Source organism: Tachysurus fulvidraco, chromosome 6, assembly GCF_022655615.1.
Source record: "Tachysurus fulvidraco isolate hzauxx_2018 chromosome 6, HZAU_PFXX_2.0, whole genome shotgun sequence".
NCBI lineage: Eukaryota > Metazoa > Chordata > Actinopteri > Siluriformes > Bagridae > Tachysurus > Tachysurus fulvidraco.
Window position 1 is genome coordinate 10,685,720 of NC_062523.1, and position 21,874 is coordinate 10,707,593.

Consider the following 21,874-nt stretch of genomic DNA (forward strand, 5'->3'; position numbering starts at 1 on the left):
GTTTTTTTTTTAAGTTTGTATATTCCTGCGTAAATTCCACACGGTTCCAATGTTATTGTTTTAGGAGTTTTACGTGTCTGAGGTTTATCTTTATTCTCTTAACAGAAATTCAGCAAGTCCTTGGCCTACATTTAGCTATAAGCTGTGATGTTTTGTCGTATAAAATCTAGAATTTAAGAGTTTTCTTTTTTTAAAATATATTTTTATCTGTATGTGTGTAGATGGGTTTGATCAGTATGAGGCCAGACATCAATGCCAGCGTGTAGTGCAGCAGGCGGTGAGATACAGAATGAAGTGCAGGTTTTTTTACCCCACAGTTTCTAATAATTTTTTATTAAATACATGCCAAATAATCTTTGTTTAGCAAAAGTAAATCAAAAAGAATTTTTTGTTTCTCTGGTTGTTGAATGAGAGAAGAAAAAAAACAAACTGGTGACTTCCAGCCTATTTTTTCAACAAGCAACTATGAACAAACAAACTCATCACCCTGAAACATTATGTTCTTGTCCCATTTGCCCTGGCTACAGATTTATCTGCCGCTGATGTACAGTTTTCACGTTATATTTAGAAGAAAATATAGTTGAGAGCTGTTTCAATTTTAAGTTAAGTTGAATGTAGAAAGATAAAGTTAGACTTTTCTAAAATAAAGAGAATAAGCTACTGTATATACTGTATATGTGCTGAATATTTATTTGTGAAAGATGTGGGATCTTTTTTTTTTACATCATTGTTCAAAAATTGTTTAGTTCATTTAATTACAGACAAATGGATAAATATTTGATAAAAAAAAAGGAAGACTGAATCACACACACACACACACACACACACACACACACACACACACACACACACACACACACACACACACACACACAAGGAAAATGTTCTTGGATTCCTTATTACACTGAATTATCTTACATGTCCCTTATAACAGCTTCGGCGTCAGTTTTGTGTGTGTGTGTGTGTGTGTGTGTGTGTGTGTGTGTGTGTGTGTGTGTGTGTGTGTGTGTGTGTGTGTGACACTGAGACAGTTTTTCTGGTAGCCTGACCTTGCTGACCCTTAGTGACCTCTGTGCTAATAAAAGGAAAAGTGATGGTGTGACTTGTGCCCCAAGGTGAACTCTTTGCCTTGGTAGATCAAGTTACAGCACACAGCAGCCAACGGATCAACACGTTTATGTAACTGCTACAAATCACAGTGAATAGACTGTCTTATTACTGTTCCAGGATTACACATACACTTGCAGTGCACATTTACAGCTTTTCTGTTTAAACTGACATGCAGTGGATGATGGTTCAAAAGTAATATCCATCATTTTCTGCCTAGGGTTTTATAAGGCCGGCTCTGCTCAGCAGACTTACTTGAAGTTTTTGCTGTACTCTGGGCAGTCATATGACTGGATGTTTAAGCCTTTGGGTAGGAACTGGGCTGGGAAAAAGAGAGCAGAGGTGGCTGAAGAATATTGCAAAATTATTCAAAAAAAACAAAAAACAGCCAAGAGCAAACATTGTGGCCTTGGAAAGCCTTTTGAGTGCCGAAGTGATTTCCCTTGGCTGGCCTACTCGCTCATTCGTCCACCTGCATTCACAACCATCTTTACAGCCACTTTCGTGTTCTTAAGCCATTTTCTTGTCTACTTTGATTCCATGTTTGTGGCCTGCGGAACTTTCTTCAGCAGTGGTGAGGAAATGGTGCTGTGGGGAAAGCAGGATGGTGTAGAGACATTCTTGGTGCTCCTTAGTAAGGCATGAAGGTTGAAACATAGCCAGACTATTATTCTCTCATGGGTGTATTGTTAAACAGTCTAAACTACATTTACATTTACATTTACAGCATTTGGCAGACGCCCTTATCCAGAGCGACGTACATAAGTGCTTAAATCGCTATCACTAGGTTACATACGTAAGATACCATGAATATAAAACATTGTTCAAAGTTACAATGAAAATATTTTTTTAATGCAACAGACAGGGAAAGAAGTGCTAGTTGAAATGTTTCATGAATAAGTATGAGTAAGTTTTCAACCGTCATTTGAAAATAGCCAGTGACTCAGCTGTCCGGACCCCTAGGGGAAGTTCATTTCACCACCTTGGTGCCAGAACAGAAAAGAGTCTTGTAGTATACTCGCCTCTTACCCTGAGAGATGGTGGAACCAGTCGAGCGGTGCTGGTAGATCTGAGGGTGTAAGGTGCAGTGCAAGGAGTGATGAGGGCTTTGAGGTAAGAAGGAGCTGGTCCAAAATGTCAATTGGCTTCTTCTGCTCAATATCCAGCTAGGTAATGTATATTAGAGTGCTGTCTACAGGTTTAGGTCAAAGTCAAAAGAACTGATGTGGTCCAGTTGAACTCCCCTCTATGTAAATATATTCATGTGGATATAAAACACTGAACAGATCTGAGATCAGCAGTCCAGATTTATGGCCCGCTAGCTCTGGCTCTGGCCCACTAGCTCGTTGGACAGTCTTCAGACCTACAGTACACACACCCTACTAGCTAGTAATGTACTCATCACTCTGCCATGGTTCTGGCAGTTTGCAAGTGATTTTCTTTGTGTTAAAAAAAGCCGATTAAACACAAGCAACTTCTGTCTGACTCTCTAACTGCACACCTGGTTTCTGAAGCAGGTATGAAATTGCTAGAGTTGAATTCTGCATTGTGCTAAGACGAGGCTCTCAACAGAAACACGCTGTACAGCTTAGCCAACGCTACTTACAGTGATTATAAGGTCTTTAACGCTAGTAGACCTAGTTTCTAAGGCACTAATGTGAACCATTTCCTAACCGTGAAGCGATCCTGAGTCACTGTCTCTAAAATATATTCATATTTATTTCACGTGAATTTCACGCTTCTTGTATTTGGCGTGCTTCATTTGATCTAATCTGTAGACTTGTACTATCATCACATCTCTCTCAGCCTTGGACACATTCTTCCAGTCCCCAGAACAACAGGACTGACAGATGTGCAGCGACTGTGACTAGAGCCATCCCTGTCCAGGATCTAAGAATTTGAGGTCCAAAACCCAAAGAGAGGTTTTCCAAGCCAAGGAGATTATGTCCCTGATGCTTGGCTCTTATCTATAATTTTTTTGAGTAGCATTGCAGAATGCTCATGAGATATATTGGCTAGCACATGGAGTATTTCTGGCTTTCATGTGCAGTTGTGGCAGTAAAAGCACTCAGCATACATTCGGAGCAGATACGGTGGAATAGAAGTGACACGCAGAAGTCATGGCTGTTATATGACATTAACATTGACTCGTCTGAGACTGTTTTTAATCAGATACCGACTGAGAATGTGAAAGAGTTTATTTCTAAACTTCCTGTGAATTTATTGCCAGTGGGTGATGCGGAGCAAATTGAAATAAATGACCTGAAATAATTTTTAATAAATTTGATAAAAAACATTACGGGCAAGTCTTGAATAGTCTAATGTACATTCACTATTTTCAGTACAAAGAGTCTAAGGAAAGTAACAAGGTACTTCTGAGTCACAGTATCACACCAGCATCCACCCCCCACACTGAGCCAGAATGAATTCCATTTTGAGGCACACAGCATAAACCTTCACTTTATCCATTTTACTGTGAATTAAACTTTTGCTGCTTTTTCCGTCTGATTTTTACGGGAACCATCTGGGCCTGGCACAGTGTTGGAAGTGTGGCCCGTGGCCCTCAGGCTCTTGGCTGGAACTGAGCCTCTCATCTAAGCACCGAGATAATGAGACTGTACATGGTACGCTGCTGATGGAGGCCTTGCGCACACACATACACACCACTAATGCTTTTTACTGGCTTTTACATACAGCTTTCTCTCTCTTTCTCTCTCACACACACTGTGATCTAGATCCTCATAGAATTTCCTCCTTTTTAACCTTATTTATTTTTAAAAACACACACATTTACACACACACACACACACACACGTACGCGCACACAAACGGCAATCTTTTCTGTTGCATCTAAGAATTCTAGCTTGGGACGTGAATCTTCATTCCAGTAATGTGGAGGAATGTAGTGGTAGTGCCGAGTTTGGCAGGTGCACATAATTTTGGACTAAAGGACTGAAGTCCAAGCTGAACCGCACCTTCCTCAACATTACTGAATATTTCAGGGCCAACAACACATAAGCATAACGGAAAACTAAATTCCACAGGTCCACTTTTCGGCTGTTGGATATCTCCTGGAAAAAAAAAAAAAAAAAGAAGGCAGCCAGTGTTTGAAAACTGGACGCTGATTGTCTCTACTAGTAAACTCTCAGAAATAAAGTACTAAACAGAATTTTCCAGTACCACTGGGAAGGTAACTTCAAGTATTTTGTACCGTTAATGCATATCTTTACCTAAAGCTAAACATGGATCTTTAATTATCTTCTAAAGCACAAATACTTAAGGTCCAGGCAATAATTAAAGGTACATTATTGGTTGTAACTGCAATTATTATTAAAGATGTTCTTGGTCAAAAGGTACAAAGCATCCCCTTGGTAGTTTTATCCCATCGACAAGAAAAAAAAAGTCCAGTAAATGATCAGTTTTATAGAATGAAAAGATAGAGATCTCCACGCTGTGGTTGATCATTAGTTCTGCACTACACACAACATTTATTTACACTTTTATCAGTCTCAGTCAGCGCATGGCACATCGCTCTGTTTTATTCTGCAGATCTTTATCTGAGCAAAATGAGCTGTAAACAATTTCATGCTTTGCAAGTGTGGCAGCATTCCATTTATACAGTGCTGAAGGAGAATAAAGCTGCTCTTTACATCAGCTCCATTTTTTGTCGTTAACAAAGAAATTTGGTCTCCAGCTCAAGCAGTTTAAATGATATGGGGCTATTAAGGCGGATAAAGCTTTAACGCTGGCTCATATTTCTCTTTTTAAAAAAATACTTTTGCTTTAAAGCAGAGATCAGGAATGTGTGCTCACTGGCTGTCAGTTTGTTATCGATCATAAGAAATCGGTCTTTTCTCTTTAACATGGACAAAAACAATATTACGTAATCCATGTTACATAATCCACAGATCAACCTGGTTGTTCCAAAAATATGTTTTAATAAATAAGCACAATTTAATGGACAGAAATTGAAATTCTTGCATAGAACAAAAAAATTTTTTGGATTGTTTTGAATGTAAAAAAAAAAAAAGGCAGTAATCCATGCAGGAAACTATCGCTTTAAATCATGTTGGTCCCCTTAAAAGCTGACCAAACTCACAGGTAGCATTATGTACAATACTTTACCAAAAAAAAAAAAAATCATATACATCTCTATATATAAACTCTTCTATTTCAAGTGGGAAATATAGTTTCATTAAAGGCAGAAGATGGCTTTCCTTTACTATCACCATAAGGATATTTAAGGCTAAGCTGTGAAAATGATTAAATATCAGTTCTGCTCTGCTTTTCTCCCTCTCCGTAGAGGTGAAGTGGAGCTTTCCCTGACTCTGGGCTTCATTAGCACTTTGAGTCTATTTTACATAGCTCAGATCGTGTCTTTGGTCATGGCATGAAGCTTCACGGATTCTTCAATAAATCCTTTGGTGTCTTCAGAAATAGTGGAAGTAAACAGTCTGGAGGAGAGAAACAATGGAAAAATGGTGAATAAGGGTCATGAAAATGCCTTTAATGGCTTACTGATGTATACAATTATTCAACAACACATCTTCATTTAAAAAAACAAGTATTATGTATTGAAAAAAAGAAAGACGTGTTTGTTTGTTTTTTACAGTATGTATTAAAGCCATACAGTATATTGGCATAGGAAGTCATTAATAAGTAAGTGATTTGGTTGTAAGTGGGAGCATATGGCCTTCAGGAAAATGCCTTTACACTTTAAATACGCTGCCTAGACTCTTCTGTGGCATGACATCACTGCAAACGAACAGCGTGTTTTAATATAGTCATTTTGGTTTGCAGCCTGTACACCTGCCCTCTCTTCCGCTCTCTCAGCCATGTAAAGCACAAACACCACAACAGATTTCCAACATATACACTCAGTACACTGTGAATGAAAGCGGCATCATCGCTGTTGGACTGATGTTCTGATGGAAGGATATCTCTAAAGAGTAACACCAGGAAATGATTAAAATATAACAAAGATGTGATTTGACATGTAATGATGTTACAAAAGTAAAATCTTAATAAAAGATTTTGGTGTCAAATTTTTGGTATATGTTTTGTTTTTCGCTGCGCTTTCGCATAAGAGTAATAATTAACATTTGTAAATGATTTATTAAGACTGTAAAAATAGAATTAGATTTTTTGCTTATAAATATTCTGTATTATCATGGTACTTGTTTCTGAAATTCATTGTAATTCTAATTTCTTTTAAATATATATCCCATTAACATATTTCAGTGCATATTTCATTTCAAAAGAGATTCTGCTATTTATTTTAGGATGTATTGTAGCTTTCATGCTCAAACTGCAAGATATTGTTTTCCACTGGACTGATGATATGTAATAATAATAATAATAATAATAATAATAATAATAATAATAATAATAATAATAATAATAATAACTTTCTCTACAAATAGGAAAAATTGACATTTAAACAAATTATTTTACATATTTAAAATATTTAAACTCTAAATGTATTTAAATCTATAACCGTATTTAAAATATAGTATTTAAGTGCATTTATTTTTCCCATTTAAAGGGCAGTTGTTCTCTTTGCAAGGACCTTTAGAGTATTTTGTGCATAGAGAGGCATTTTTTGTAAAACATTTTATATATATATATATATATATATATATATATATATATATATATATATATATATATATATATATATATATATATATCTTTCACTTTGCATTTTTACAGACAAGACACTTTTAGCAGAAGATGGAAAATGTTCCATAGACCCTACAGGAATGAGTCAGAATTGATGAAGCATTCCTGTGGTGCCTCTCTTCCCTCTCTTCACCCTCACATTACCTAAAGAATAATAAACTGACATTCACCAGCTGAAATGATTACATATTAATGTCTAAAGCTTCGATTGATTGGTCTTTACCATTAATACCACTTAAAATGTACACTGAAAATGATCTGAACTAATAACCTTTCTGAAACTCAGTTATAATTTATTATAATAATTAAAACCAACAGATCGCATTATTATTATTATTATTATTATTATTATTATTATTATTATTATTGTTGTTGTTGTTGTTGTTGTTGTTGTTGTTGTTGTTATACCGCGCAAAGTTGCAGTACTTTCCATGTAAATCTTTAGTGCCCATTTTTAGATTTAGTTGATTTCATCCCTAAGGCACCAGTTTTATTTCATTTTCTCTCTCTCTCTCTCTCTCTCTCTCTCTCTCTCTCTCTCTCTGTGTGTGTGTGTGTGTGTGTGTGTGTGTGTGTGTGTGTGTGTGTGTGTGTGTGTGTGTGTGTGTGTGTGTGTTGAAATGAATCCCTGTGCTTTTCCCATAGAAGTACAGTACATACCCATGTGGCATTGGCGTCCCGTTGGTGTCCCGCTGTGTTGGCCGTGGCTAGTGCGAGGCGGACATGGACCAGGCGCCCTCCATGCGCCACACCGAGAACGCGTAACTGAGTCTCTCGTGCGCGACGTAACTGCAGCTGGACATCTTGCTGTCCATCTCGTCGCTCTGCAGCACCTGATAGAGGAAGTCGATGTAACGGGACGCCAGTTTGAGCGTCTGGATCTTGCTCAGCTTGTCGGATGGCAGGGTCGGGATGATCTTGCGCAGAGACGCGAACGCCTCGTTCAGAGACTGAGTCCTCTGGCGCTCACGCACGTTGGCCAGGACGCGCTGATTCTGCAGTTCCTCGTAGGACTGTGCTCGGCTCGGACTCGCCTTCTTGCTCCGTTTAGCCGAGCCGGGACTTCCTCCAGAACTGTCCTCCTCACTCGACTTTTTACTCGGTCTCCTCTTCCGTGCGAAGCGCCTGTGCTGCTGCTGCTGGCGCTCCAGCTCCTCCTCGCTGGTCCCCAGACTGTCCACCGGAGACACGGGGGAACTCGAGCTCTCTTCCATTTCTCGTTTAAAGAAATGCAAGGGCAGGAAGGAAAATACGCTCAGCGCCTTTGAATCCGTGGTGAGAAAGTAAATCCGTGCGAGATGACAACAGACAGAAAACAAGGCTTCAGGAGTTTGAATGTTCTACCTCAGTGTGTGTGCGTGTGTGTGTGCGTGTGTGTGTGCGTGTGTGTGTGCGTGTGTGTGTGTGTGTGCGCGCGCGTGTGGGTGTGTGTGCGTGTGTATTCTCGTTTTGCTCTTCGCTCTGACGTGAACTAAAGCTTCCTCACTAAAGCTTTAGCCTTTTTCGTCCCGTAGGAAGTTTTTGCCTAATGTTTTTTGGAAACTTTATCCCAGTCTCTGATGCTAAATAGGTGAAGTGGGAGGTCGCGTCGCATCTGATTGGCTGACAAACACACAGGAGGGACCAGTTTAAAGTTACACTGTCTTTACGGGGACGTCAGACAAGCAGCAACTTTTTTATGAGGAGAAATAGTCTCTAAATATCTTCTGATGAATATAGGTTAAGCTGACAACGAATTCACAACCATAAAAAAAAAAAATAATAAATAAAAAAAAATAATAATAATAATAATAATAATAATAATAATAATGATGATGATGATGACGACTATAATAAATACAATAATAATAATAATAATAATAATATTAATAATAATAACAATAATAATAATGTTAACCATTATTATTATTGTTATTATTATTATTAGTAGTAGTAGTAGTAGTAGTAGTAGTAGTAGTAGTAGTATTGTTCTAGAAGTAAGCATAACAATTTCAGTAGTCATCAATATATACAGATAAAAAAACACTGTAGATAAATTAGATAAATAGATAAATTAAATCATCCATGATAAATACTTTTATGTCCATAGTATAAAATTATTTATAGCAGAACTAAATATAAAGAAGGCTTTTGTCTTCACACTATTTTTCAATATTAATGTATTCTAAACGACACTTCTACTACTACTACTATTACTACTACTACTACTACTACTACTACTACTACTACTACTACTACTACTAATAATAATAATAATAATAATGATAATGATAATAATAATAATAATAATAATAATAATAATAATAATAATAATAATAATAATGATGATGATGATGATGATGATGATGATGATGATTACCTCCAGCAGTATTATTAGTGCGGTAATACAATGCGATATTGATTTTGTGGTGTTTTAATTTAATAATGTATTATTATTATTATTATTATTATTATTATTAGTAGTAGTAGTAGTAGTAGTACTTACTTTATTATTATTATTATTATTATTATTATTACTTGCTTTATTATTATTATTATTATTATTATTATTATTATTATTTAATGTCAAAGTTTAAAAACTGAAACGAAGGATATACACACAGAAACATACAAATCTTTAAACATGGCCATTGTGCGACTTTTCCTGTTGTGAGTTAAACAGGTTTTCCTCTCGGTTTTTTGCAGCGCTCTTTAGTCGCTCATATGTGACGTCAGGTATTTTACACCTTGCGCGCCGCACGTGCTGTTAGCGTTATCACATTTGCATCCTGCACGTGTCTTCAGGCTTTGGCTTGTTTTTCATCATTTCAGTCACATCACATGATCCCTTTAACGAGTACTCCCTCAATCAATTACTATCCTGGATAGTTCCTTTTCAGAATTGTAACACAACTCTATTCACCATGTTGTACATTTTTTGAGGGTTTTCAAACCATACAACATGTTGCAATAATTATTAGAATAGAGAAGTAGTATTTCTGGTGGACCAGTGGATTATATTTACTTTGTTCATTACAGATTTTCTTTCATTATCTTACACCAAAATCACTAATTAAACAGTGTTTAATATGCTAAACCCATGTTGTCTGTCTCAATGCACATATCGTGTCCTATATTTCCTCAACTGAGAAACGAATCCAAACCCTCGCTATGAAGGCCCATGTATTTGATTTATTCGTTTTTTTAAATGTATGAGCTTGAGTAAATTTTTTTGTCTAAAACGGAATAATTGGGCTCACGGTCAAGGTGCGCGTTCTGATATGATCCTAAGCATCTATTCTTTCAACCATGATGAAAGTCTTCTGCCTGTTGTTTTCTAGAAGAAGAAAAAAATGAAGGGGGGGAAAAACGTCCAGGCTTTCACAATACCCCAACCACATGTCCAACGCAGCCTGTTGTGCTGAACTTTTGGCAAAGCCTCACAAGTTCTGCCGCTTCATTGTGGAGTCTGGACTGTCTCCTTGTACAAGACAATAATAATGCATGTCAGATTTCTTTTACCAGCGTCCAGTGCTTTAGAAAAGGCTGTTGGATGTTTTATATACTGGTGAAACGTGGTCAGTTTTGTTAGGTTTGAAATTGTAAAATGCATCTTCTTTTGATATTGCATTCGGTGGTGCACATGCAATGCACATGCGAACTGAGTGCAGGTCCCTAAAACAGTCACAGCGAGTACAGTGATCTCACAGGCTATTCTAGGATCTAAGCTTTACGTATATCAGAACGCTAAGGACCACAGGAAAACCTCTTTAAAGTCACACTTGCTTTGCTGTTACTCTGCATGAACTTTGGGAAATTGGTAGCCTATTTTGGTCTGATTTCTGGGAAGTCTGACTAGTTGAGTGTATCAGAGCTTTAGAATGGTATGAATTGCAAGTTGTTCAGGAATTTATTTCATTGCCACACATTAAGCCTGGTCCAGTCTTCAATATAAAAAAAAGAAAAGAAAAGAGAGTTTTCTTGATAATCACTACTGGCAGCGTAATTTCAGAGCTAGTCCTGAGCTATGTAAGAGAAATCATCTCAAAATACTTTCGAAAACTGCCTATTAGACCTGGATTACTCCATGCTTATATTCTAAGCTGCACTGCTGGCAGATTGGTACGTGATGGAGATCATTCATAGACTTTAATCTTTAGAATTTATGGCTTCTGTCCCAAGAGCCACTCTTTAAAACCTTAGCCAGGTTTTTTCTGGGAAAGAAAGCAGTTAAATGATCCGATACAAGTGTGGCAAGACTGGGTTTCACCAGTAGACCCGAAATAAGTGTAAAATAGTTTTAGAGAGAGCAGAGAGATATAAAGTAAATACCATCGAGGAAAAAAAAATCAAACAAACACTGAATAATAGTCAGCAAAGACTGACTTATAGTATTGACCTCATCTCACCAAGTAGATTGGAATCTAGAATCCACGAGAGTTGTGCAGAGACAAAGTCTATATCTGTTTAGTGCTTCAGATATCTGTATCTGTACTGAAATTTAAATAAAAAATGGGAGTAATAAAACGTGTTTTATTTTTATTCAGCTTTTAATGTATTCATTGTAATTATAGCTATTTATATAGTTTTGTAATTATACTTGTTTGCACCTGCCCATGATATTTTCTCAGAAATTTAGTTTTCCCAAACTAGTCATTTTAATCCAGCCTGGGCAGAAAGATATTAAGGCTGCTGTAAATACTGTACAGTTTCCAGTGCCACCCTTTGACGCATGGTTTTTGTTTGTTTCTCAAGCTTCATATCTGAATGGAAAAAAAGTTTTAGTTGAATCCTGTGGGATTCCAGTCCTAATGCATGCCTCTAGTCTCAACCAGATGCCTGGAGAAAAAAGATTGTACATGCAATGCACTGAATGCAACAATCAACATCCAAATAGAGATTTTTATCTGTACATACATATAACTGAATAAAATCATTTAATGCGAAATTGACACTAGTCCCAAATTTTATTTAAATTATTCCTGCCTTTTGAAGGTACCATATCCCAGACATAATTTAAACATCATCTGTCCTTTAGGTTCTGGTAGAAGATGAGAGAGAGATAATTCGTCCACCTGCATTCCATATGGATGCTGCAGCTCCTTTGGAACATGAGCTTGTGACGGCGGGGATAATACAACACATATTTCTTCACTGATCCTCATAGGTACTCTTGTTGTTCTCCTGAACGGACGGACGGGCTTTACAGATGACCCACATCAGATCAAAGATGTGTAATGCTATATTTCACTCGGCTAAGATGACGCGTTTACATCTCCCTGACACCTCGAAATCAACTCCACATGGCCTGGAACTCTTTAATAAGCTGAAATCCTTTCTGCAGAGGCCTGTCGTATGCTTTAGCAGAGGACTGCGACGGCTGTTTTCAGGCTTCAATAAATTAAAAGGGAAACCAGAGAAAACGAGTGACTTTGTGTGGCACTGGCACCTCACAGCATCTTAATAAATGTTTCCTTGAACAAACGATTAGGACAAAGGTGGGTACTGTGTATGTCCATAGATGATCTAGTGCTTATGAAAAAGGAAGAGTTGATGGTATCCATAGAGGAGATGATTTGTAGGATGTGATCAGTGGTTTTACAGCCCAGATGTATCCTATGGCTCGATGTATAAGGCCTTGCCTGAAATGAACTTGGTTGATCCTAAGTGAAGTCAGATGTACGCTGTGTGTTTGTGCATCTCACTTTTGTTGATTAGGTGCACAGACTGGTTTTGTGAGCTTATGCATGCAATATGTTCTTTACACCAAGATGAACAGATGATGCAGGAAAACTGGGAGCAGCTGTTTTTCATTGCTATTACCTCAGTCTCTATTAGTGTTACTGCCATCAGCTTGTGCTGCTGCTACTGTGCGCAGCGTCCCGCTCACCTGTTTAATCCAGCTGTGCCAAAACATTCAGAAACTTTCGCCATAGCGTCCTGGCTCTCGGCTGCCGCCCTGTTCATTTTTTTTCCTTTTAAGCAAAGTAGCATTGTGTTAACGTGTGCTTTGCTGCACAGGCTTTAAAGGTGGTGTGAATGTGACACACTTGGGTGAACTAGGAGTGTAAACATGTTTCAACAAACACTGCTGTTTGGATACACAAGCTTTTCATTTGCACCCGTCGGTTCAACAATCAGGACAAGGGCCCACTGACTGTAACACTTAGTTCATCCTAAGTCATCTTTTATGCAGGGGAATTGCTTTAGCAGCACTCAAGAGACAGTACTAGTTTAGTACTAGTCTCTCTATGGGACAAGAAACTAACAATGTGCTCTGAATCAAACTGTTTACTTGGTTATTGTCTCAGAATCAGTTTCTCTGTAGTATTCAGAGTACACCAGAACCTACGCAGGGAATAAAATTCTGCGAAATGTGCTGTTATTGGATATTAATCAACAGCGTGGTCATGTGATGGAGCTCAATGTGAAGCTGAGATTTCTTACTAACCTAAATTAGATTATTTTTATTAATAGCACACCCAGAAGTGATTTATTTCTTGTTCCACAAAGGTCTATTAAAGAATGGCTATTTTGTCTTTATCTATTGAAGTTATGTTTAATGTTGTGGAATTTCCACAAAAACAATTTGAACAGTTCATAGAAATATAAACCGCCATCATTATTAAGCCCATCATTAAGAAATTTTAAAGTTATTATTTTTTATTATATGATGTGGGAGATGTGGTAGCCTAATGGTTAGGGTGTTGGACTACTGATTGTAAGTTTGTGAATCCCAGGACCACCAAGCTGCCACTGCTGGGCCCTTGAGCAAGGCCCTTGATGCTCAAACAAGAGAGATAAATTATAAGTCCCTCTGGATAAGGGTGTCTGCCAAATGCTGGATATGTGAGCTATTTTTCCTTTTTGAAGTGATACATTCAGACTAGAATAACACAATCTTAGAGCTGAAATTAGTCAAACTTAGAAAGCTATGAGCTTGTATTTTTTGTATAATGAGAAATAGTCATTAACTTTTTTCAACATCTTTACTTGATTTCATTTTACATGGCATTGATTAATCTCTAGTATAGTTTTATGGTTAGATGTAAATGTCCAGCACTTACACTTTTTTCTAACCTTTTCATGTAAATCAATAAGTTCCACCTATACTCAAGGGTATTGACTATTCTGATTGGAGCATACCTTGTAACCTCCATGACAAGGTGTGTTTAAAATCGCATTAAAGGGTCCTTCATAAATGTTGCATTAGGGAGTGTGTAACAGCTTGAAGCATTTAGTTTTGTTTAATATGATGCAGGCTTCAACCGCTGTGTGTGCTGTCAGGGCTGGATCATGAGGGCTTTGCGTGGCTTCTCTCCAGGGTGCCAGGGGCCCCAGAACACTGCTGCCGCTGCTCGCTTTGATTTCAGCTGAGGTGAAGCAAATGGGCCAGAACGCTTCCATCACACACTCTGGACTGGGCTCTGACAGGTCGAGCCTGCAATACTTTACTCACAAAAGAGAGTTTAAAGATACATGAGAAACGATTCTGTACCAAGTGTAAGTCTTACACCGATTCGTGCATATAAGTACAGGTTAAAACATGCTAGACTGTTTTAAAGCAATAATTGATCAGTGTCTATTTTTCATGTCAAGTTTCCATTTGGTTGGCTTTCAGGAAGTCCTGTTTTTGATGCATCAGAATGGAAATATATTAGACACATCTGTTACTTACACTGTATGAATGATTAAAGACGCATTTCCTTTCTCACTCCGGGTTTTAGACTTATATTGAATCATCTCAACTCAGCCTCACGTATTAGCATTTTTAGTTTACTTGACAGTTGGGAAAAAATTCCTCTAGAATGTCTGCCAACACTCCAAAAAGTGCCAGAAAATCTTTTTTAGAGCAGGATTATATTAAAACAAAACCCCTCTCATGCAATGCAGCTACGCATACTATTAGTGATTAGTTCATATCTATAAAGAAGACAATCTTACAGGATTGTTTGTTTCGTAGTGGTAATTTCATGTTCATCACTTTTCACATTAACATGACGCAGACTTTCAACAGAGGAGATGTTGACATGTTTTAAATCTGAAGTGGAGATTAGTCATCTTCAGCTGAATCATTTACATTACATTACAATGAATGTGATGAATCACAGCTGAGAATCTGAAGCAGAAGCAGAGATGGTTCATCTTTGGAAAATTAGATTCACGCAACTGCAAAAAGTTTTTTCCTCTCATACACTGATCTGTGGTACGGTTTCATATTCTCGGCTACAGTAGTTCTTCCGAGTCGATTTACTCTGTCGAAATACTTTTCTGCATCCGCCTGGTGATGATCCCTCCTTTAGAGCGGTTTCCTAAGGAACATACAGTATAGATCAATGGATATTTTGCTTGTTTCATAGAAAACTAATCCGTCCCTCCGGGATGTTAAATAATCATGGACTGAATATCAAGGGAGCCAATCTGGTTCAGTTAAGGAATCTTTTTTGGCACCTTTATTTTTTACAGTGTATTTTGAAGTGTAATATCTCAAATTATGCAGTTTTTTATACATAAATTATACATGATCAATTATAAGGATTAGGATTTTCTTTCTTTCTAAAAATCTATTTACATTCAACACTGAATAATATTTTTATCTGTTATTCTAAATTGTAAAATACTGTCTCAGTGATGGCTAAGTGGCTTGTGATGACATCAGAGGTGTCAGTAACCTGCTCTGTCATCCACATAGCTTTTTACAACCATGAGCCAATTTCTACCTACTGCCAACACGTAGCATTCATTATTTCATTCACTGTTAAACTTTAATATGAAATTCCAGTTATTAGTAGCTTTGAAGTGCTGACTGGAGTCTGCAGCTCATTACTGCAGTAAACATACACACAGCTCCCTCTCCTCTCACACACCCGTTTCTGAGCAGTATATTTTAATGAGACATGCACTTGTGACCCTGGTGCCAAGGTTAGCCTCAGGCTCACAGCACCGTGCGACCAGGTGGCCAGAACTCCCCCACTGTGCCTGGGCAAACACAAGCTGTTTACCCTGCTGATTGACCAGACACAAGCGAATAACAAGGCAGCGATTGGTGTAAACGCAAGACGGACATTTACAGTCAAGTGTAAGTGAAAAGTCCTTACACAAAAGTAAGACGGTACACAAAATCCTGCACTTGTTCATACAGAGACGTTTTGGTAATCTAATCAAATTTATAAAGACAACGTTTTTTACAGAGTCAAAATATAAAAGTACTTTTTTTTTTTTGGTCAATAGCTAAACATATATTTAGCAAAATTTATGACTTCATCTAAAAGGACAAATGTTCTCCTAATAAACTGATATTTAAACAGAGTAATGTGTATAGGTTTTTATATAAAAATTTATTAATAATCATAAACATTAATGGGCAAAGCATGTCCTCAGCCATTAGAACTGACCTTTTCTTTGTATAAAAAGGCAAGGATTTGTGAAGATTAATAATGAGCAATAAAAAAAAAACATAAACTCTATTTGTTTTAAAGGTTGAAGCTTGATAGACTGGTCCACGTTGATTTTGGTTATTCAAAAGCTTTTAATTTGTTCTGTATGAATAAATATTTATCACTGTAGCATCAGGTACTCTTTTCATACCTTTATCTATATCTTATCTGTAGCATAGTATGTACATATGTAAATTTCTGTCGCTGTAAGTAATGCTTTAAGCACACTCAGTTATTTGTAATAAAAGAGAAACACTGTACAATTTGTCTACTCAATGCTGATAATTTTATATTTATATTTCTGTTCAACATGGTGTCAAACTTTCAGATGTGAACCAATTTGCATGACTCGATTCACGTGACAAAGACCAGGCTTAGACGTGGAGTTTGTACCATGTGTACAGTACTTTTTTCTTATGACTTCATTTGAATAAGATCAAAACTTCCAACTACATTTTTTTCCAAGTCAAATGAATCTCTTCAGACATCAGACAGTATTGTTTGTCTATAAATTAAAGTACAGTGCTGCATGTGTGTGTCGTTTGCAAACAAAATGAACACTCTAGACTGTGACAAAGGATCTAGACAAATATAATTATGTGTAAATGGGATAAAGGCATGCTGGTTCTGATGGAGGCCACGTAAACACACCTGCCTCTTTGTGTACAGAAGGTTTCCTGTTATTGCCCTAGTTAGCAGACTGATCACTTTGGGCATTTACTAAATAAACCAATCCTCATGTATGGATAACAGATATCTGGAACTTGATACAGTTAGCAGGATGAATTTTTTGTGTGTGTGTGAAGGATGGAAAAAAAAAGAGACTTTTTTCCTCCAGGTGGTTGAAGTGATTTCACAACTGGGGTTTCATTTATATGCTATCCATTTATATTACAGTTAGAGTTATGCATGTAAAATGAAGGTATAAAATGTTTCAAACATCAGGCTCCTTCACAGTTAGATACAGTATTTCAGATAAATAATTCAACAGCAATCTACAGCATTTGAAACCACATTTTTGCCACTCAATATTGCTCACTATTTCTACACTTTATTTGCAAATACAGTCATTATATACTGTATACTATAATATACATACTATCAAAAATGTTATTGTGTGCAAACCCAGTTCACATATCAAGATTCACAAGTCTTCATTCATAGGCTATGGAATATATTCCACAAGTTCACCAAAAAGTTGCATCATCCAAATTTTATGAATATCACAGGAATAAGAAAAGTTTTCAATCCATCCAATTTCTGTACTGCTTATCCTACGGAGGGTCAAGGGGAACCTGCAGACCTCACAAGAGACATGGGGAATAAGACATGGAGCACCAAGGTGTTGGAAAAAGTTCCTTTTTTTCCGAGTTACAAGGCCTCAGTTGCAACTATATTTATGTGCTGATTGGTGATATGAGACACTGTAATACCTTTCTTTAGCACCTGGTAACTTGGAACAAACACAAATCCTGGCATTCCACTAGAGGGAGACGAGCAATCATTCACCATGGTCCAATTACATCCAATTACTACAAGCTCTGTCACTGACCAAAAGAGGAAAACATAAGAAAAGACATTTTTACTTACCCAGAATACTTAAAACTGAATCAGAGCTCTGATACATACAGCAGAAAGAGTCTCCAATGAGGAGACAGTGCTCTTCCTTTACCTAGAAGTGTAAATCACTCATACAGCGTGTAACACTTGACACACAGCGTCCTCCTGGGCCACACAACATGTAAGTGGAGAAGCACACTGCCTATGTGGTGTAATTGAAGCCTCTGTTATGGCAATAGCACAGCAGGGATTAATGTTCACTTGATCAATGGCTGGGACTTAGAGAGCCATCACACACCTGCTGCTGCGCTCGGGGATGGAGTCGAGGTCCTGTTAAGCACATCACCCCTGGAGTAAGGAGTCAGCCAAACATATAAATTAAGTACCAATCTCACAAGACAAGGCCTGAGAGACTCAACAACGTGTGCAAAATTTTGTAAGTGCATGGACACTGAGGCTGTGTGTAAAACAGCAGGAACGTATGCAGCCAAAGGAATAATATTCATTCCTCGTCGTGATGCGACGAGAAAGCAAATTTCATTAGACTGGACTATCAGAGTCCAACAAGAGGACACAGACAAACTGTAGAGTTCACATTCGGTTGGTTTAAAGCTTTTAAAGCTTTCAGAGATATTGAACTTGTAATGAACTTTCCATACCTTTCCATGCTCCTGCTTAATTATTTCCACCGAGGGCCATTAACGGCTAAGGAATAACACTTTCAGGTTAGGACAGACAAGAGACGTAGTGCATGTCTCACCTGCAACCCAGGTGTATTTTCACATGCACTCATTTTTATAAGCACACTAGGAAGTATAAGAATTTATCATATTATGCACAAGTGTGTGTGTTAAGCAGAGACCAAATTCTGTTCTGCCTCACACTCCAGCTTTTTGTTAAGGGGAGAGTGAGTTCGATCTTAGAGGTCCCTTGAGTTAGCCTTTACTAAAAGGGAAATTGCTAAAGAAAGCACAGTCTAGTGAGTGATCGGCAATGTGCTTGCACAGGACAGCTGTGAATTCAATATGGATAGTGGAACTGAATTTTCTGGGCCAATGCAAACATATGCACCTGTACTAATGCACATTTACTGCAGAGGTCCATTAATTATTTTACCATTAAACCTTAAAAAAATCATATGGATTCATAAAGGGAAGTAATAATAAAAACATGCTCAGCTGTTTTATTTGCAATCACATGATATGACTTCATCCGATCAATAAATCTATCCAGTGAGATGTGCATCTGTTAGGATATTTGATAAAAAGTAGTGGAAGAGGTATTAAAGTTTGAACAAAATCAGATTTGTTTTATATTTTGAACACACTTTCAAAAGATAACACAGAAAATAAATAAGACAGTCTTAATAAATAATTGAAAGTGTCATAAATATATAAATAATGTAAGTTTCAGTACCTTTTTTTAAAACAGTGTTTTAGTTACAATTGGTGTAATCAGTGCAAAACAATACTACTCTTTCATGTAAATGTGGTCAATAGGCATGCTGCAAATTCTCACCTATCAGCTTGCAACCACATTGAATCACATACAATACACTTAAACAAGCGCCCCAAGATTCTTAGCAGTCCTCTCATCTACAGAGACAAGTGTCTTTTGCGCTACCAAGGCTTGAACCTGGACTTATTCATCCGTAAAACACGACTGGAGTGGCACAGCAAAACACTGAGTCTCATTCTCTGCTCACAACAGATTAAAATATAAAAAGCATCTTGGGTGCCAAGAGCAAACGTGTGACCTGGTGAGAAATGTGCAGATGTCAGTGTGCCATGATGCCAAGCTGCCAGTTAAGGTGGGGGAAGCAGGATCTCTCCCCAGAGCCGACAGAGACTAGTCCAGGCAAACTAATCCCACTTTATCCAAGAAAGACGAGCTGTCAGATCTGGAGGTGAAGGAGACAAAAGCAGGACAAATGTAAGCCTTTAGATACTTTTTAATGACCGGTGAAACACTCACTGGCTTGTTAGAGCCAGGACTAACAATAGGAGCCACTTATTCATTAAAATGTTCCCCTCCATGAGAGAGTGCACTGAGACGTGGTTAAGTAAAACACACAGGCTGCATAGTGAGCTCAGATAAAGCACTTTTTTACCGCAAAGCTTTGGAACACAGAAGCGAAGAATTAGACAGATGGAAATGAAACAACAAACATACTGTACTGTCAATAACGAACAATAAATAGGACTGTTTGACCGGGTCTGTGATTTTAGAGTATGTTTAATTTAGAATCAAATAAGCTCCCAGATATTTGCATATCTCCTCTTAAGAAAAACTAATTAAGTGGAGATAGTAAAGCTCACGCCTGCCGTGATTTTCCATACGTCATGTCTTCACTGAACGATTCATTAAATAATGTAACTTAAACTACAGTAAATGTACTCTTTGCTAAAAAGAATGTCAAATGAAATTTTATTAATAGATATAAATCATTTTAAAATCCATATTAAGATATGAAAAGTCACATTTCATTTTCACACCTGTTTGCTCTGACACCTGTGTATACACACCTGTATACATAAACTTTTATTATTATTATTATTATTATTATTATTATTATTATTATTATTATTATTATTATTCATTCAATCATTCATTCATTCATTCATTCTCTACCGCTTATCCGAACTAACTATTTGGAATTTGAGTGAAGTTTAATCACTTTAATTCAACAACAACCAGAATAATATGTACTTATATCATCTTAATGAATTTAAAGTCTTTGATTCTCCTGAATTACATTTATGACATCCCTGAAAACTGTCTAATAATCTAAATCATTCAAAGTAGATCAGACTAATTTAGGATTAGAATAGGTTATAAGGTATAATTCTGAGTTAGGAGAAGACATCAAGACTCACCGCTCGTGTTCCAGATGGCGTTGGTCTGATTTTTGTAGCCGTTCTTCATGCACTCGTCTACATAGGCCTTGGGGTCGCAACCGGACACAAGGATCTCTCGGAGCAGGGCGATGTAGGCGATGGCCAGCCTCAGGGTGTCGATCTTGGACAGTCGCTTCTCGTAGGGGAACGTCGGCACATGACAGCGCAGCTCCTCAAACGCAGAGTTGATACTGAGCATGCGCTTGCGCTCACGGATGTTAGCGGCGTGGCGCTGGACGCGGTACGGATGGTGCTGATGCTGGTGCTGATGCTGATGCTGGTGCTGATGCTGATGGTGTGTGTGATGGGTGGAGGCGAGGCGGCGCGGCCTAAGTTTCCCCCGTGTCTGATCCTCTTCCTCCTCCTCTGCAGCGCCGCTGTCCAGCTCAGCCTCCGGTGAGCGAGACTCCAGCTCCGGTAAAGCGAGCTGCGCTTCCGGGAACACGGACTGACACCCGAAGGAGGACCACGGAGACAGTTCACCTGTCACGGCCGTGCCATCGAACAGCAGCGAGTCGAGCTGGGACTGAAACTGAAAGTTGGGGTCAATTTGGCCCCAGAAGGCAAAGTCTGTGGTCGCATCTTGGTCAAAGTCAAACAGCATGTCCTCCATCACTGCTTTATTATAATGTCTGAGCGCTTACTAGAGTGACTTGTGACTAAGTGCGTTTCTCAGACCGACTTGTTGCTTTTATACGTCCACTGGCACTCAGAGCACTAGGGCTCTGTCCTCTCCTGACACTAAGCCCATCCAGGAGGGATTAAATAGCTCGAGGGCTCGCAGGGCTCACAGCGGGATGCTTATGTCCATTCAGCGAGTTGAAAAAGACCTCATTAGGACACGTGTCTCCTCCTAATAGCGCTCTCATTGCCATTTAAAAACAGAAGCGAGGGCGCATTCAAATGGATCAGCCGATCTTAAAGAAAAGGAAGAAAAAACATGTGCACAATTATTAAGTTCTCTTAAGTCGTTTCCCATACAGCTCAAAGGATGTACCAATATTTACAATAACATGAAAAGACTTATTTGCTATGCACATGCGAGCAGCTTTGCGCACGGACTCTTGAGACTGAGCACATGGCCAGTAAACATCAAGCCTGGCAAAGAGAACTTCTAATAGGTCTTTTCAACTGCTGAACATGTTATAGTATTCATTTGCACCTTTGCAAACTTTATGATGATACTGAAATAGTCCTCATTAAGATAAGCAA

At 38.0% G+C, this 21,874-nt stretch overlaps 2 protein-coding genes across 2 annotated transcripts; both read right to left on the minus strand.

The window, feature by feature from the left end:
• Window positions 1-4,522: 4,522 nt before the first annotated feature.
• twist2 (twist-related protein 2) lies at window positions 4,523-8,472 on the minus strand. The gene is made up of 2 exons (XM_027164231.2): window positions 7,450-8,472; window positions 4,523-5,561 (listed from the first exon to the last, which is right to left on the minus strand). Exon 1 carries the CDS (start codon window positions 8,001-8,003, stop codon window positions 7,497-7,499), a length of 507 nt encoding a protein of 168 aa, XP_027020032.1. The 5' UTR covers window positions 8,004-8,472; the 3' UTR covers window positions 4,523-5,561; window positions 7,450-7,496.
• A 10,711-nt stretch (window positions 8,473-19,183) lies between these two features.
• Window positions 19,184-21,607, minus strand: LOC113654594 (transcription factor 21). Its single transcript, XM_027164830.2, has 2 exons — window positions 20,642-21,607; window positions 19,184-19,665 (listed from the first exon to the last, which is right to left on the minus strand). The coding sequence occupies exons 1-2, from the start codon at window positions 21,273-21,275 to the stop codon at window positions 19,628-19,630; spliced, it is 672 nt and encodes a 223-aa protein (XP_027020631.1). The 5' UTR covers window positions 21,276-21,607; the 3' UTR covers window positions 19,184-19,627.
• Window positions 21,608-21,874: the final 267 nt, after the last annotated feature.

Excerpts from the sequence above, each read along its gene's own strand:
- twist2 (XM_027164231.2), bottom strand. The coding sequence starts at position 8,003 with ATGGAAGAGAGCTCGAGTTCCCCCGTGTCTCCGGTGGACAGTCTGGGG.
- LOC113654594 (XM_027164830.2), bottom strand. The coding sequence starts at position 21,275 with ATGGAGGACATGCTGTTTGACTTTGACCAAGATGCGACCACAGACTTT. Across the intron at positions 19,666-20,641 it reads CGCCATCTGGAACACGAGCG|ATCTGACAGCTCGTCTTTCT; the intron begins GTGAGTCTTGAT and ends CTTCACCTCCAG.